Consider the following 17,664-nt stretch of genomic DNA (forward strand, 5'->3'; position numbering starts at 1 on the left):
AGATTCACTTCCACTCCCCCAAAAGATTCACTTCCACTCCCCCAAAAGATTCACTTCCACTCCCCCAAAATATTCACTTCCACTCCCCCAAAAGATTCACTTCCACTCCCCCCAAAAGATTCACTTCCACTCTCCCAAAAGATTCACTTCCACTCTCCCAAAAGATTCACTTCCACTCTCCCAAAAGATTCACTTCCACTCTCCCAAAAGATTCACCTCCACTCTCCCAAAAGACTCACTTCCACTCTCCCAAAAGATTCACTTCCACTCCCCCAAAAGATTCACTTCCACTCCCCCCAAAAGATTCACTTCCACTCTCCCAAAAGATTCACTTCCACTCTCCCAAAAGATTCACTTCCACTCTCCCAAAAGATTCACTTCCACTCTCCCAAAAGATTCACTTCCACTCTCCCAAAAGATTCACTTCCACTCTCCCAAAAGATTCACTCCCACTCCCCCAAAAGATTCACTCCCACTCCCCCAAAAGATTCACTCCCCTTCCCCTAAAATAATCACTCCCCTTCCCCTAAAATAATCACTCCCCTTCCCCCAAAAGATTCACTCCCCTTCCCCCAAAAGATTCACCTCCATTCCCCCAAAAGATTCACCTCCATTCCCCCAAAAGATTCACTCCCACTCTCCCAAAAGATTCACTCCCACTCCCCCCAAAAGATTCACTCCCACTCCCCCAAAAGATTCACTCCCACTCCCCCAAAAGATTCACTCCCACTCCCCCAAAAGATTCACTCCCACTCCCCCAAAAGATTCACTCCCCCTCCCCCAAAAGATTCACTCCTCCTGCCCCCCCAAAAGATTCACTCCCACTCACCCAAAAGATTCACTTCCACTCCGCCAAAAGATTCACTCCCACTCCCCCAAAAGATTCACTCCAACTCACCCCAAAAGATTCACTCACACTCCCCCAAAAGATTCACTCCCACTCCCCCAAAATATTCACTCCCACTCTCCCAAAAGATTCACTCCCCATCCCCCAAAAGATTCACTCCCCTTCCCCCAAAATAATCACTCCCCTTCCCCAAAAATAATCACTCCCCTTCCCCCAAAAGATTCACTCCCACTCCCCCAAAAGATTCACTTCCACTCCCCCAAAAGATTCACTTCCACTCCCCCAAAAGATTCACTTCCACTCCCCCAAAAGATTCACTCCCACTCTCCCAAAAGATTCACTCCCACTCCCCCCAAAAGATTCACTCCCACTCCCCCAAAAGATTCACTCCCACTCCCCCAAAAGATTCACTCCCACTCCCCCAAAAGATTCACTCCCACTCCCCCAAAAGATTCACTCCCACTCCCCCAAAAGATTCACTCCCACTCCCCCCAAAAGATTCACTCCCACTCCCCCAAAAGATTCACCCCCCCCCCCCAAAAGATTCACTTCCACTCCCCCAAAAGATTCACTCCCACTCCCCCAAAACTCCCCCAATTTTGGCAGAGAGCCAAAATCAAGACTCGCTGCTCACCTTCACTCCTTCATTCCTCTTTTCTCCCGCCTCTGGAACAAACTCCCTCACTGTCTTCAATCCCACTCCTCCCTCCAGGTCTTCAAAACAGCTGGTCACCACCATGTCTTATCTTCCCCCATCCAAAACCTTGATCTTTTCTACCCCCGTTAATCCACCCCAGATCCACCTTCTTCACATTCCCCGTTTTTTCCTGAAATCCCCTGTAGTGTCCATCTTGTTTATCCTGTGTACCCCTGCCTCAGCCCTCTCCCTTCCACAGATCTCCCAATGTCTCTGTTCTCTACTGTTGTTGTGTTTCCCTATCTCTCCCGCTCCCTTTATTATATGTTATATGTGTTAGCTCTTACACGAGCCTCGACTTAGCATACAAAAATAAATAGTTAGACAGTTTTCTAAAGATAAAAAAGCAAGGAAAGGAACGGCTCTGAACACGCATCGCTCTTAATCATCAGAATTGCAAGGACCGCAGATCAGAAACGAAACCATTTTGAAGTTTTGACCAAAGTTTTTGACAAAGACAAGCAACAACTAATGCCCTACAATCAAACCTCAAGTTGGCTGTGATCTTCTTTCCTGGGATCGTTTATTTACAAAGAAACAGAAACCTCAGGAACGTGAACCAAACATTTGTTGAAAGCTTATGACATGGTATTTTCTATCCCTGATTGATATTGCAGTTCGTCACTGCTAGAGGTAGTGAGAGCCCAAGGTCTGAAATTGGCATCTATGCAAAACCCTTGAAATTGACGTTCTTGATGTGTGCCCCTCTGCGGTTCAGACAGGCATTGATCCTGACTCCAAAGTTCTGTCCAACTGTCCTGTAGGTCTCATGTGGCACTGCCTGGCGGTAGTCTGACACCACCTGCTTCAGATCATCCAGTGTGGCAGGGCGGTTGACTTGGACAGAGCGGTACTCGTGGCAACGAGGCGGGTTCTGAAAAGCTGCTGCAGGAAAGTGATGGTGTCACCAGCTGTATAAACCAGGTCATGCTGAGCTGGTTTGGGGTGACCTTTTGGGCTAGATCATTATGGAACTTCTGGAGCACGGCCTGGTAGCGCTCACCGTTGATCGTCACCATCCTATTGTTGTCATTCTCAAACCAGTAAGGCCCGAGCATTCCCCACCTGGCATTGAAGGTGCAGAAGCATGTGACTTTAGGCCCTTTCAGGTACCTCTCGGTGATCTCCTCAGGTGGTTCTGCCCCCCAGAAAATGTTGTTGTTGTGGTGGTTGATTTAGTCTCATACCACAGAGCCACCACTTTTGTCTTCTGCTCCACTGTCAATGGTATAGTTGAGCTATGGAGCTAGAAATACCACGATAATACCACCAAACCCTGAAAAGGAAAACGGTATAGGTCAAAAAACAAAGAAATGGCAGGAAGTCAAAGTTGTATCAATGTTTTTGAAACGCCCTGTATTCTTTGTGATTCTATCAAGGGCTTTCAAGAGGGAAGTGGCTGCTGCTTGTCTATCTGAAGGAGAAGAAGGGATGCTACAACAAATAGATAAAGAGAGGCAGAGAACTTCCAGGAAGAGAAGGCAAGTTGTTTCAAAGCAACTGCCACGTCACATTTTTCAGTGTTCCATGTGCGGGAAGAAGAGTAGTGTAACTAAAGACAAGGAATGGATCTGTGCACAAGAGAGACGATGTTTCTTGGAAGAAATCCCACGCTTAATGGGGCAGTAGATAAAATATATAATATACGTATAGGAGTCTAGTGCTGAAGTGAGATACGAGTAGATGCTTGCAGTTCCTGCTAATCTGCTTGAGTGAATTTCCAGACTTTCTGGTGTTGAGGCAGCTCTCTGAGGATAACCACTGAAACGTTGACTCTCAGAAGCATACGATCAGATGAACCAATTGCAGCAGAGGAAGAGCAGGCGACCTTTGCAAGGGTTTGTCATCACCAAATCCAGAAGGGAGGACTTGCTATTGGGAGAAATCCGGGTCACAAAGATTTACAGATGGAGTCAGTCCCATGGAGACACAGAAGTCCTTCACTTGAGTGTCGTGGCTGGTGAGAGAGGAACCAACACCCCGCCAATTGGCATGGTGACAATTGAAATCGCCACATATGAGGAAGAGATTTGGGATGAGTGGTTAAAAGCTGGTCCATGTTGCCTGACAGATGGAGATTGAGTATGGTACAAGACAAAAAAAAGAGGTGGGAGCAGAGAGGGTAAGGCACAGCCAAAGGTTCTTCTCAGGATTAGGAGGTGTAAGATCAGTGGATGGACAGTGAGAAAAAGAATAATTTGAAAAATAGTATTAATGTGTGAGAAGTTATTTGGTGAATTGTGTGCTGCAATAGGCTTGATTCATTCAATGGGGGTAGAAAAATGGATTTTTTTTTTCTACCTGGCCTAGTTATACCCTCCTGCACACTGGTCCTGTGAAGAGATTGTTTCAGGACTACGTGAAGGTTTTGCCAGTTTTTTTTTTTTCTCTGCGGCCTTTCACATTTAGTGGCTCTCGGCCTTGTTTAGGGCGTATTTCAAGAATTATTTTTTAATGTGCATTAGTTGCTACAGTTTTGCATCATTCCTGGTAGTGTGGATGCTGCTGATGCAGTGCCCCCTGTAGGTTGAACCACCTTTAGAGGCCATCTTTCCCCGCAGAGCAGGGGTTGGCCTTTTTCGGGCACCGTGGTCCCCTTTTTGGAGCAATGTTTTATGGCCGGATGCCCTTCCTGCCGCCAACCCTGTTAGTCACCTCTTGCGACACACAGTGAATTACCAGTGAACTGGTACTCGATTTGCCGACCTCGGAAGGATGACAGGCTGAGTCAACCCCCCTGGCGTTAATTCAGCGATCGACCGGGATTCGAACCCAGGATCCCAGGATCCCAAGCCGGCACCCTAACCACTAAGCCAAACACCAAACACTAGGTTAGTGTCGGAATTTTGGAATTTGTTCAGGGTGTTGGCGATCACTTGCCGAGTCTTTGTGATGGACACCATGGGATCTTTAACCAACACCCCCAGTATTTGGAGACGGGTCCTTTTGGCATACCATCCATCCGAGGTACGGCGCACAAGTTTATTCCTCACCCTGCATGAGAAACACCAGAATGACATTGTATAGTTGGTCTTGGATTCGAATCCAGGCTAGACAGCTCAGAGGTGAGTGTGCGTACCTCTAGGCTATCCAGCCCAGCCGATAGGCTTGTGTCACGGTGTTCAAAATGTCCGAATCTTCTCTCTACAGTTTGCTCAGTGTACCTGTTGCCAATATGGGCTACCTTTTTGTTTTTCCCTTTTGTAGAATGTGCTGTTGTCTTGGAAAACGTTTAACACCAAAGTATGAATTTTCACTTTTAGAACAGAGTTCCCATATTCAACTTTGCTCCTATTAACTTATGTTTTCCCCATAGTTTTGACTTGTGTGCTCCTGTCCTTTTGTCGTTTCATTGCAGAAATGGTGGAGAACATGAAACTTGTTGCCAGAATGGATACAGAGCTGTCTGTAGAGGAGCGAAACTTGCTTTCGGTGGCCTACAAGAACGTTATTGGAGCACGGCGCGCATCTTGGAGGATCATCAGCTCAATTGAACAGAAAGAGGAGAGCAAGGGCAGCGAAGAGAAGCTCCAGCTTGTCCGTGATTACAGGGAAACTGTGAGTTAGGTTGGTGAGGGGAGGCAGACTTGTTTGCTGTTTAAGTTTGAATCGTTGAGTTTGAATTTTAGTTCGTGTGATATTTCATTGTTCAGAGCCAGTGTCAGGCCTGTTGTGATATTGGGTCAAACGTGTACCTGTGCTGTTCCATTTATATCGAATGGAACTTGAAAGATATTTTCTGGTGGTTGTCTAAATTAACCCAGCGAACAGACCCTTGAAAGCTTTGAAACGCGGTGGCTCAATTACTGCGTGGCTTGCCATTGCCTACCCGGCAGTGGTTAGGGCAGGGATTTGGAATTTGTTCAGGGTGCTGGTGATAACACACTTGCTGTTCATCGAAATACACCCTGAGATGTTTAATGTTCACCGGCTAATTCTAGCAGATGGGACATCCGGCTAATCATCCATCCAAGGGACTGGACACCTCTCGCGCCTTCGTGCAACTGCTGCCCTGGTTTTTCGCAGGCAGGACGGAGCATCAATTTGTAGGTCTTCCATAAGATGGACATTAATCAGGTGGACCCGTATGCTGGCATTAGTTGGTGGACGTTAAAGATGCCACTGTGTCCTTTCAAAAGAGTAGGCAAGCTATGTACCCTGAACAAATTGCAGATCCCTGCTCTATCTGTGATATTGCATGTCTATCTGTGTCATTGAGGACTTTAAATGAAGTAAAACGCACACAAATGGATATCTTATGAGTTGTTGATGGTATTGTTGATGTGGCTTGGTGTTTGTGTGCTCCTGTACACTTATATATATATTTTTTCTATTTCTTCGAGAAATATTACTAGACTATATATATATATATATATATATATATATATATATATATAAGGATTTCCGGTTCCTCGGGCGAGTGAAGCGTACTTCGAGCTCTCCACGGCATCGAAGTTTAAGTGTTTTCCCATTCTTGTCTTTGTCAAATTTCCACTGGTTATTTTGCTGTGTACGTGTTATTGTGTGATTCTGGTTGGTATTGGTTTGTAATTCGTACAAACTTGTGTGTAGTTAATCGTTTTCTGAGTCGTACCTCGTGCGCGGCCTGGTAACTTGGGGCTTCCCTCCCCCATCAGTGTTTTGTCGGTTTGGGTTATTTCCTCCGCTGTATTGCTTGTTTCTTTTATTTTATTTTCTCCCCCTCACCTCACCTCCCGAGACAAAGAATTCTATATTGATTCTTTCTCCCCTCCCGGACACGTTTGTTCGCTCTCCTCCTCGTCTCGGCTTGTGCCCCGCCCCCTGTATCTCGTTTCTCTCCCGCCTCTGCTCCTTCCTTCTCAAATCCACGTTCTCGCTTGGAGACTTTTCCCAGATTGTTTTTCATGGTTTTCATGGTTCTGTTTGGATATTGTTGGAATATGTCTAAACTGCAGCCGTGATGCTGACGACGCCCCCCCCCGCCCCCCCCCCACCCAGAAATTCCATGTTTTAAACGTTTCCCAGTGTGTACCCTGGGAGGAATAGGTACACCGTATCCCTGCGTGTCGTAAGAGACGACTAAGAGGGTTGGCGTCAGGAAGGGCATCCGGCCATAAAAAACATTGCCTCAAAAAGAGAACCATGACAATTACAACTACATATTGGCAGGGTGCAGCCCGAAGTGGAGATCGCTTTCTGAGGTTTGGGACATGGAATGTAGGGACAATGACAGGGAGATCAGGAGAAGTGGTGGAAGTATTGGTCAGAAGAAGAGTGGACATATGTTGTGTGCAAGAGACGAGATGGAAGGGAAGTGGTGTGAGAATGGTGAAGGGTAGGCAGGGACAGAAATACAAGTTTGTGTGGCAAGGGTGCCCGGAGGGCGTGAATGGTGTTGGTGTCCTGTTTTCTGAGGAGTTTGTAGACAGTGTGGTGAGTGTGACTAGAGTGAGTGATAGGTTGATGATGGTGAAAATGATGATTGGAAAGCTCTTGGTGAACGTCATCTCGGGATATGCTCCGCAGGTTGGTCGAAGCAATGAAGAGAAGGACAAGTTCTGGTGTGCGATAGAGAAGCTGATGGAAAACGTGAAAGATGAGGAAGTTGTTGTGGTAGGAGGCGACCTGAATGGACATGTGGGAAGGAGTATGGATGGTTTTGAGGGAGTTCATGGGGGTTACGGATATGGTGTGAGAAATGGAGAAGGTGAAAGGATTTTGGAGTTTGCTGATGGAGCTGATTTGTTGATTTGTAATACTCAGTTCCAGAAAGAGGATAATAAGCTTATTACATACACGTCAGGTGGGTCGACGACAACCGTTGACTACCTGATGGTGCGTAGGCGAGATAGGGGGCACCTCCGGGACACAAAGGTGATCCCGGGGGAGGAGGCTGTTTCACAGCACCACTTGGTTGTCTGCGACATAAAAATGAAAGGTGCGAGGAGAGCTCGGCGGGTGAAGTACCAACCAAGAATGAAGGTGTGGAGGTTGAAAGAGGTGACAGTAAGGGAGGCATTAAAAGAGAGGCTGAGTAGGGTAGAGGATGATGTGGTTGAGCTTGAAAGTGGTTGGATGTCAATGAAAGCTAGTCTGTTGGGAGCCGTTGGTGAGGTATGTGGATGGACAAAAGGACCACCGAGGCACTCGGAAACATGGTGGTGGGATGATGAAGTTGGAAAGAGGATTGACGAGAAGAGGAAGAAGTTCAAGGAGTGGCAGAAGGCGAAGGGTACGGGAGCAGCAACAGCAGAGCATGAAAGTTATAAGGCAGCCAGGAAGGCTGCAAAGAAAGAGGTAGCAAAGGCGCAGGAGGCATGTAGGAAAATGTTCGGAGAACGCTTGGATTCAGAAGAGGGTCAGAAAGCAGTATTCAGGATTGCAAAGCACATAGCGAAAGAGAGGTGTGACGTGATGGGGGTGAGTTGCTTGAAGGATGAAGTGGGACAAATCGTTGTCGACCCAGATGGAATTAAAGGAAGATGGAAAAGATATATGGAAATGCTGTTGAATACAGAGAATGAATGGGATGGCAACATAGAGATTAACCCAGTTTTAGGACCGGCAGAGAAGATAACTGAGAAGGAAGTTGAGGAAGCGATAACAGCAATGAAGAGTGGAAAAGTGGGAGGGCCGACGGGAGTTGTGGGAGATATGTTGAAGGCAGCAGGAAGTTGGGGTGTGAGGAGAATGACAGAGATCTGTAATCTGGTGGTGAAAGAAGACCGCATTCCAGTGGATTGGGAACTGAGTACCCTCGTCCCTCTATACAAGGGGAAAGGTGACCCTCTGGAGTGTGGCTCGTACCGAGCGATAAAGTTATTGGAGCATGGAATGAAGGTATTGGAAAGGGTGTTGGAGAGGAGGATAAGGAAGAAAGTGAAGATCGACGAAATGCAGTTTGGATTTATGCCAGGAAGAGGAACGACAGATGCGCTTTTCATTGTGAGGCAGTTGCAGGAGAAGTACATGGAGAAGAGGAAGAAGTTGTTTTTTGGGTTTGTTGATCTGGAGAAAGCATTCGATAGGGTTCCACGCAAAGTATTGACATGGGCATTGAGGAAGTTAGGAGTGGAGGAATGGTTGATCAGAGTAGTGATGGCAATGTACAAAAGAGCGCGCACAGCTGTAAGGACGAAGGACGGGAACAGTGGTGAGTTTGAGGTGAAGGTGGGAGTGCATCAGGGGTCGGTACTAAGTCCACTACTATTTGTAGCTGTGATGGAGGTGCTGGCTCAGAACGTAAAGGAGGGTTTACCGTGGGAGTTGTTGTATGCAGATGATCTGGTGTTGATTGCGGAAAGTATGGATGGACTGAAGGAAAAGATGAACAAGTGGAAGGAATGTATGGAGACAAAAGGTCTGAAGGTGAATATCGGAAAGACGAAGGTGATGGCAAGTGGTAAAGCATGTGGTGAGGTGGAAAGAACTGGGAAGTGGCCGTGTGCTGTGTGCAGGAAGGGTGTCGGAGTGAACTCCATTCAATGTACAATGTGCGCTGAGTGGGTTCATCAAAAATGTAGTGGTCTGAGAGGGTCATTTACCAGTGTGGCAGCTACATTCAAATGTAAGGTGTGCACAGAGGGAGCTGCAGATGGAGGAAATGTTGAGTTGGATCTTGGAGACGGCGTGAAGCTGGAAGGTGTGAAAACCTTTTGCTACCTCGGAGACATGCTGAATGGAGAAGGTGGATCAGACTCGGCAACGGTTGCTCGAGTGAGATGTGCATGGAAGAAGTTTCGGGAACTGAGTGGCGTGCTGATGAGGAGGAGAGTGTCGCTGAAGCTGAAGGGAAAGGTGTATGCTGCATGTGTGAGAAGTGTTATGATTTATGGGAGCGAGACATGGGTAATGAACGTAGAGCAGCAACGAAGGCTGGAAAGGGTGGAAATGCGAATGGTTCGATGGATGTGCGGAGTATCGTTGAGAGAGAGGAAGACAAATGATGAATTGCGAAAGATGATGGGAATATTGCCTGTGATTGATGCTGTGAAGAGGAACAGGCTGAGATGGTTTGGTCATGTGTTGAGGAAGGATGAAAGTGACTGGTTGAGAAGAGTGATGGAAATTGATGTAGAAGGAAGTAGAGGACGGGGAAGACCGAGAAAGACTTGGCTAAAGATGGTGGAAGAAGAAATGCGGGCAAGGGGGTTAACAAGGAGAGATGCAGAAAATAGGGCAAAATGGAGAAGATTGTCATGGGGACCGCAAGGCTAACCCCCGCTCTAGCAGGGAAAATGGCCTTAAAATGCATGTTGTGTTGTTGTTGTATATATATATATATATATATATATATATATATATATATATATATATATATATATATATATATATATATATATATATATATATATATATATATATATATATATATATATATGTGTGTGTGTGTGTGTGTGTGCTCCTTCCGTATCCTTCTAAGGGGTTCCTGCTTTGGGAGATTATTTCTGTGGGTGTTGGGCCAACACTCTTGCAGCGCTGCGGTAACCTGCGTGGCACAGCCATGTTGTAAAACCCATGTTCAAGGTATGGCATAATACACGTGGAACCTCCATGTTGATGTGCAATGAAAGGACAACGGGATGATTTAAGAATTAAACGGATGAGTTGAGGGTGAGGATGCCAGGGAAACGAAGTAGACATTTTTTTTTTCCTGGTTGATGCTAATTGGGGTTCCCAAATACATTTCGTTTGCACCGATTGTTGCTGCACTTTTCCCAATCTTTCCCCCTTTCGCCCGAAGTGATTTGCACCCTTTGAGAATTTTTACATTGAGGCGTCAATGCAAATAGGCATTTGGTCCTTGTTCGTGAATTTATTTATTTTGCTTTGAAACAAGACAGCCTTTGCTCTGTTGAGCCAGATGCACAGATCACAGGGGAATTTATTTATCTCGCTGCGTAATGTGCATAATAATTATCTGGGGAACACTGCTAGCTTGTGTTGCGTTTTTGGAGGCAAGAATGACTTTCTGCTTTCTGGCTCACTCAATAATCCTGCAGGATCATTCTAAGTAATCATTCTAAGTGTTTCTAATATTTCTAATAATTTTGTTTCAATAATCATTCCAAGTGTTTTTATTTATTATTACCCTCGCCAAAGGAGAGGGCATTGCATTTGAGTCCGTTTGTCTGTCTATTTGCTTGTCCGCACTGAATAAATATGATTTTCTCTGCAAGCGTTGTTCCGATTGACAGGAAATTTTCACCATAGGTGCAGCTCTTCCTTTATAATATTTTAATGATAATTATGACGTCGTATAATTTTATTATACGTCATATAACTTTATAAGACGTCATATAACTTTATAATTAATTGTCATGGGGACCGCAAGGCTAACCCCCGCTCTTGCAGGGAAAATGGCCTTAAAATGCCGTTGTTGTTGTTGTTGTATGATGTCATAGGTCACGTGGTTCGGCTGCCATCTTGGAAAAACCGAAAAACTTTGCACCTCTATCTCCGAAAGCGCTGCATAGAAAAATGGAGACACGGCTCATTGCAAAGAACTCTCCATGGGGAATAACATATGTTAAAGATGATGTCATAGGTGCCTCCATTATGACATCACAATTCGAAAAGTAGAAAACTTCATCCGATCAAGATAATTTCTTGAGCATCATCTATGGATAAATTGGTGGAGAAATAACAATAATGGTGATGTCATCTGTCACGTGGTTCAGCCTCCCTATTTGTTTTCACACAAAAGCCTTAAAAACCACCAAAAACACGTCCTGGCGAGGGTCTGCAATCTCTGATTGCTCTTTCTTGTTATTATTGTTCTTATTCCAAAGGTGCCATCAAAGTGTCACACTAATGTGAGGTCATCATACCATGCATGGTTGAACACCTCCACACTTGGAGTTGATCTTCCCTTGGAAAGGTGTCGGCCGTTTTCTCTCCCCCAATTGAAATTGTCAATTTAGAAGATCAATGTATGGTGGAGGGAGGTGCAGTATTTAGCTTTTGTTAATTTTAAGAGTTGAGTTTGGGAACTATCTATTTATTACATATACACAGGTGGCAGAGTTGTTTGGGTATTGGGGGGGAGAGCAGATGGGTGTGTTTTGATGGATCAATGTGTACATTGTTGTCACCAATACTGCCATAAATGTGTGTTCCATGAATATTTGGCCTTACACCTGTACTGTGTCCTGAATCCTGATAAATGTCAGTGTTATCTTGAGGTTAATACGTTAAAGTCTAATCATGAGCCCCAGGAGGAATTGCTTTCTTCAACTTGTTTTCCTTTGTCAACATTTTTGATCTCGATACTTCTTTTTGATCGACAAAAGTGTGCTGCACATTTGGAGGGCATGGCTTGGCATGTGGGGAATGCATTAACCTTAACAACCCTAACATTACCCATGAGCCTCAGAATTGATGAAGAATGTGGTCATTGGAAACATCAATTTATCAAAGTTTCCAATTATCAATGATAGTTTATCAATGTAATAATGAAGGGTTCACATCTTGAAAATGAAACGTACATATTTCGAGTCATTATCTGCACCTGTTTGTACACAAAAATTAGCTGAAAAGGCATATTCAGTGGAAGGTGTCATTTCATATTTATTTTTTTATTTTTTTACTCCACGGTTGTTTGTTCTGCATTGGTTTACAAGTTAATTGGCCACAGTTGATGATCTTTTGTGCAGGATTAATGGTATTATGATTTGAGGCAATGCAGGCCTTAAAGAGGAGGCCCTTAACGAAAGCCTTTCTCAACATTAAATCGCAGCAGGTTGCCAATAGAAACCGACTCTTTTTCAGTAACCCATGGTATTTTCACTCCTTATTCCAAGTTTAAATCTGCAGCATGATCAGCAACAGTAGTGGAATGTCGTTTTTACCCAGAAGTGTCGTGCGCACCACATCGCTTCCAGTAACTGACGGCTTCCATGGGCACACTCGCGTCTGTTTTCAAGACTGAAATTTTAAAGGTCACAGATATAGGACAGCGGAGCCGGGAGCCATCGACCATGCTTTGACGTTTTTGTTGGGCTCGCTAGGATAACACATCACACAATCGTTTATTTGTGAACATGAAACCAAATACAGTTAAATACTGAAACACAGCCGCTCGACACACACCGCTTGCATGAGAATCGCTCATAGCACATGTTTCTCTCTCTCTCTGCATCTCTCTTTGTCTGCATCTCTCTTTGTCTGCATCTCTTTGTCTGCATCTCTCTCTGTCTGCATCTCTCTCTGTCTGCATCTCTCTCTGTCTGCATCTCTCTCTGTCTGCATCTCTCTCTGTCTGCATCTCTCTCTGTCTGCATCTCTCTCTGTCTGCATCTCTCTCTGTCTGCATCTCTCTGTCTGCATCTCTCTCTCTTTCTCTCTCCTTCTATCTCTCCCCCGCTCCCTCTATCTCTCTCTCTCTCTCTCTCTCTCTCCCTTTCTCTCTCTCTCTTTCTCTCTCCCCCTTTCTCTCTCTCCCTTTCTCTCTCCCCCTTTCTCTCTCTCCCTTTCTCTCTCTCCCTTTCTCTCTCTCCCTTTCTCTCTCCCCCTTTCTCTCTCCCCCTTTCTCTCTCCCCCTTTCTCTCTCCCCCTTTCTCTCTCCCCCTTTCTCTCTCCCCCTTTCTCTCTCCCCCTTTCTCTCTCCCCCTTTCTCTCTCCCCCTTTCTCTCTCCCCCTTTCTCTCTCTCCCTTTCTCTCTCCCCCTTTCTCTCTCTCCCTTTCTCTCTCTCCCTTTCTCTCTCCCCCTTTCTCTCTCCCCCTTTCTCTCTCCCCCTTTCTCTCTCCCCCTTTCTCTCTCCCCCTTTCTCTCTCCCCCTTTCTCTCTCCCCCTTTCTCTCTCCCCCTTTCTCTCTCCCCCTTTCTCTCTCTCCCTTTCTCTCTCTCCCTTTCTCTCTCTCCCTTTCTCTCTCTCCCTTTCTCTCTCCCCCTTTCTCTCTCCCCCTTTCTCTCTCCCCCTTTCTCTCTCCCCCTTTCTCTCTCCCCCTTTCTCTCTCCCCCTTTCTCTCTCCCCCTTTCTCTCTCCCCCTTTCTCTCTCCCCCTTTCTCTCTCCCCCTTTCTCTCTCTCCCTTTCTCTCTCCCCCTTTCTCTCTCTCCCTTTCTCTCTCCCCCTTTCTCTCTCTCCCTTTCTCTCTCCCCCTTTCTCTCTCCCCCTTTCTCTCTCCCCCTTTCTCTCTCCCCCTTTCTCTCTCTCCCTTTCTCTCTCTCCCTTTCTCTCTCTCCCTTTCTCTCTCTCCCTTTCTCTCTCCCCCTTTCTCTCTCCCCCTTTCTCTCACCCTTTCTCTCTCCCCCTTTCTCTCTCCCCCTTTCTCTCTCCCCCTTTCTCTCTCCCCCTTTCTCTCTCCCCCTTTCTCTCTCCCCCTTTCTCTCTCCCCCTTTCTCTCTCCCCCTTTCTCTCTCCCCCTTTCTCTCTCTCCCTTTCTCTCTCCCTCTTTATTTTTCTCTCTAACTCTCTTCCTCTCTCACTCTCTTCCTCTCTCACTCTCTTCCTCTCTACCTCTCCCCTCTTGCTCTCCCTCGCTCTCTCTCTCTCTCTCTCTCTCTCTCTTTATTTTTCTCTCTAACTCTCTTCCTCTCTCACTCTCTTCCTCTCTCACTCTCTTCCTCTCTACCTCTCCCCTCTTGCTCTTCCTCGCTCTCTCTCTCTCTCTCTCTCTCTCTCTCTCTCTCCCATTTTCTATCCCATGTGCCCTAAGTGAGTGAGTATAAGGCCATAAATGTTTAAGCTGTTGAGATCCCGAGGGTGTGTTGTCTTTCTTACCTACACCACCAAAAGTGGATGGAGGTTATGTTTTCAACCCTGTCTGTTTGTGTCTATGAACACGATATCTCAACAAGTTGTGGATTGATTCGGATGAAACTTGGTGGGCAGGTTTGGTGTGTGACAAAACAATTGATTCAATTTTGGTGAAGATCCGGATCCAGCTTGTCGAATTTTAAAAGTGATTCTTCACCATTGAGTGATATGGCCAACCTGCCGGAGGTATTCTCTCTAATGAGTGCCGTTCTACACTGTTGGCCATAAAGATGGAATTTTTTTTTTTCAACAAATTTTCATCGCATCATTATTTCAATCTAAATTACCATTGGCATTTATGGTGCACATAACCACTTTTCTTTATTATTCTGTCTCTTACGCACATTTGACAGTGATTTTTATTAATTATTATCAGTCCTAATCGGTTGGTGTCTTGAGCGTAAAACGACAATGACGACAATAGACAGTAAATTAAGGATCATGACACATTTCTTTTTAATCTCTGTCAGTTTTCCAGATAACATTTTTTGGGGTGATTTCATGGATCACTTTGCATCACAGTAGAGTCCTTGTTGTTACTCAGTCACTAATAGCGGGTATGTCCACCCCTGGCACGAATCAGGGCGTGCAGACGTCGTGGCATGCTGTCCACTAGCTTGTTGATGACGTCAACAGGCAAAGCATCCCATTCTTCTCTCAGAGCGTCGGCCAACTCCTGCAAAGTTTGAGGAATAACATCTCTGTCGTTGATGGCTCGGCCTAGGGCATCCCATGCATGCTCTATGGGGTTCATATCCGGCGAGCAAGCTGGCCATGGCAACTGCTCCACGCCCTCTGCCTCAAGGAATTCCCTTACTGCAGCGGCCCTGTGCGGTCTAGCGTTGTCATCCTGCAGTCGGAAATTGTGTCCATACACTCGTCTTGCATGTGGAAGGCAGTGGTACTCCAAGATATCCCGGTACACGACGGCGTTGACGTTTCCGTCCGGAACCACCAGTGGAGTTTTCCCTCCATAATGGATGCCGGCCCATATCATCACTGAGCCGCCACCACCTTGAGTCGTCTTGTGGATGCAGTCATCACGAAGGTTCTCCCCAGGTAATCGACGAACTTGTTGTCTCCCATCTGTACGGTCAAGGATGTAGCGGCTCTCGTCCGTGAAGACAACATGTCGCCAGTGTCCAGGATGAAGCCTTCTGTGCTCCCTAGCCCAGCGAAGACGAGCAACTCTGTGGCGAACAGCCAGGAGTGGACATTTAGTCAACCGTCGTGCTCGGTAACCATGTTGGAGCAATCTCTGATTAACGGTTGACCGGGAAACGTGGATCCCATGATGTCTCCTCCACAAGCGACGAAGACGACTCGTCGTCATTTTCCGGTTTCTGCGGCAGAGATTCAACAGTTGGCGATCATCTCGTCTCGTGGTTAATCTTGGACGTCCTGGAGGTTTCCACGGCCGCAAATTCCCCGCCTCACGTTGACGTTTCAGGATCTTACAGACTGTACTCTGTGATATCCCGACGACATCTGCGATATCACTCTGTTTGTAGCCCTCCTGCCGCAGTGCTACCACTCTCTCGCGTATTGCTGGTTCCGTTGGACCAGGCAGAGCCCAGGGAACGTCTCTACCGATTTTTCTTGCAAACGGTACAAGGAACTCGAAAAAAAACCAGCTTCGTTTAACACAGTGTTGAATCAGGGAAAGGGACAGAATATCACATGCATGGGCTTTTATAGTCCCTAACAAAAAAAACTTATTACATAATACACATTTTTTCAATGTTATCATATCACCTGTGTAATGGGGAAACGTTATGTAATCACTCAATTACCCTTTTGTTTACATGGAGACTGTCAAATACCAAAGAAACTGTGGGATCATGTCAAAAATATTTTATTCCATCTTTATGGCCAACAGTGTAGTTTATTCATTTGTTACAACCCCCCACATTTTGTTGCAATAAATCCCCGTTTGATGAACTTTTATGTGGTCTGTGATTTTGCGCTGAAATGATTTAAAAGTGGATCTCCGATGGGCTTGTTCTGCCAATCTTGTCAGACAGATTCGCTGCATTGGTGTCTAAGTTTCCGATTCATACACAAATCAACTGGTGGACGTTACGACCTTTTTGGCCCTTAGCCGCTCCGGATGCAAACTGCAGTCTTAGAGGACCGTGCGACCATAATATGTTAAGTTTATGGGGGTCGGCAATGAAATACCTTAGTCCAGGTAGAATTGTACAGGTAGTGTGCTGCGAATGTCGCAATGAAGAAGAAGAACCCCCGTCCCCCGTCCCCCGTCCCTGTCCCCCCCCCCCGTCCCCTGTGGACCATATGTAGGGATCCCTTTAGACCGGATGTCGTCTAAGAGTACATCTTTGTCTCCATGACGAGGGGTGGGGTTCTGGTAATTAGTTAGGGATTAATGATAAATCCCCTGTGTGTAAATAGCTTCTGTACTTTTCTCCTGGTTCTTTATGACACACACCACACCCACCATGCACTCCGCACCTAAAATATACACTAAATGAAAGCAGCAGGAAACAGGACATTGAGCACCGACAATGATACCATTAGCTCGTGTTCGGGGAGCTGGAGCTGGAGCTGGAGCTGGAGTTCGTGTTGTGCTGGCTGGCCCGAGATTGAGCGCTAAGATGTTTGGCTGCCTGCGGCACGGCTCTGTGCTCGCAATGACTGACCAGCGCCATTGGTTGAGCGCTTCGACGCGCGGTCCTCTCGTCGACCGATCCCACCACAGGGCTCATCGAGGCCGGAGCTGAGTATCAGGCAAACGCACCTCACGGCATTTTGTTACTTTCACATTTATTTTTCCACGTGTGTATACGGGTCCGTGTAGGAGCGCTCCATTTAGGTGTTTTTATATTTTACCGTGCATTATTTTGTTACCGGCATTTCCTTCAATAAAGGTCACGGTGTGTACCCCGATTTAGAATAGGTACACCCTATCCCTGCGCATCGTAAGAGCGTGACCAAGGGTTGGCCTCAGGAAGGGCATCCGGCCATAAAAAAAAAACATTGCCTCAAACAGGGAACCATGATTGTCATGGGGCCCGCAAGGCTAACCCCCGGCCTTAAAACGATCATTCATTCATTCATTCATTCATTCATATATACACAAAGAATTAAGTTAAGCACCCCCCCCCCGTTTTTTTACAACCTCGCACATTACAAGTTTGTTGTCCTCAAAACAGTGTAATATACCCATGATATTGCTATATTTTCTGGAGAAGTGATATTATGGTCACATAAAAACATAACAATCATGCCGTTTTCAATATTTTATTCTGAATAATTTAAGGTGAAATTTTTTGGGAATTTTAGGCATATTTTCACCTCAATTTAAGTATGGAGCTATAGGTCCATCACGGACAGTGTGGATGACGTTTATGTTTTCTAAC

At 46.0% G+C, this 17,664-nt stretch overlaps 1 protein-coding gene across 1 annotated transcript in view; it reads left to right on the top strand.

Annotated features, from left to right (window-relative positions):
- LOC137439950 (14-3-3 protein epsilon) overlaps positions 1 to 17,664 on the top strand; it is a 71,084-nt gene that overhangs the window by 13,368 nt on the left and 40,052 nt on the right. The window contains exon 2 of the mRNA XM_068136236.2: positions 4,903 to 5,102. Coding sequence (XP_067992337.1) covers positions 4,903 to 5,102 — 200 coding nt within the window. The remainder of the gene's footprint in view (positions 1 to 4,902; positions 5,103 to 17,664) is intronic.

This window comes from Myxine glutinosa, chromosome 14 (genome assembly GCF_964187855.1).
Source record: "Myxine glutinosa chromosome 14, kmMyxGlut1.1, whole genome shotgun sequence".
Classification (NCBI taxonomy): domain Eukaryota; kingdom Metazoa; phylum Chordata; class Myxini; order Myxiniformes; family Myxinidae; genus Myxine; species Myxine glutinosa.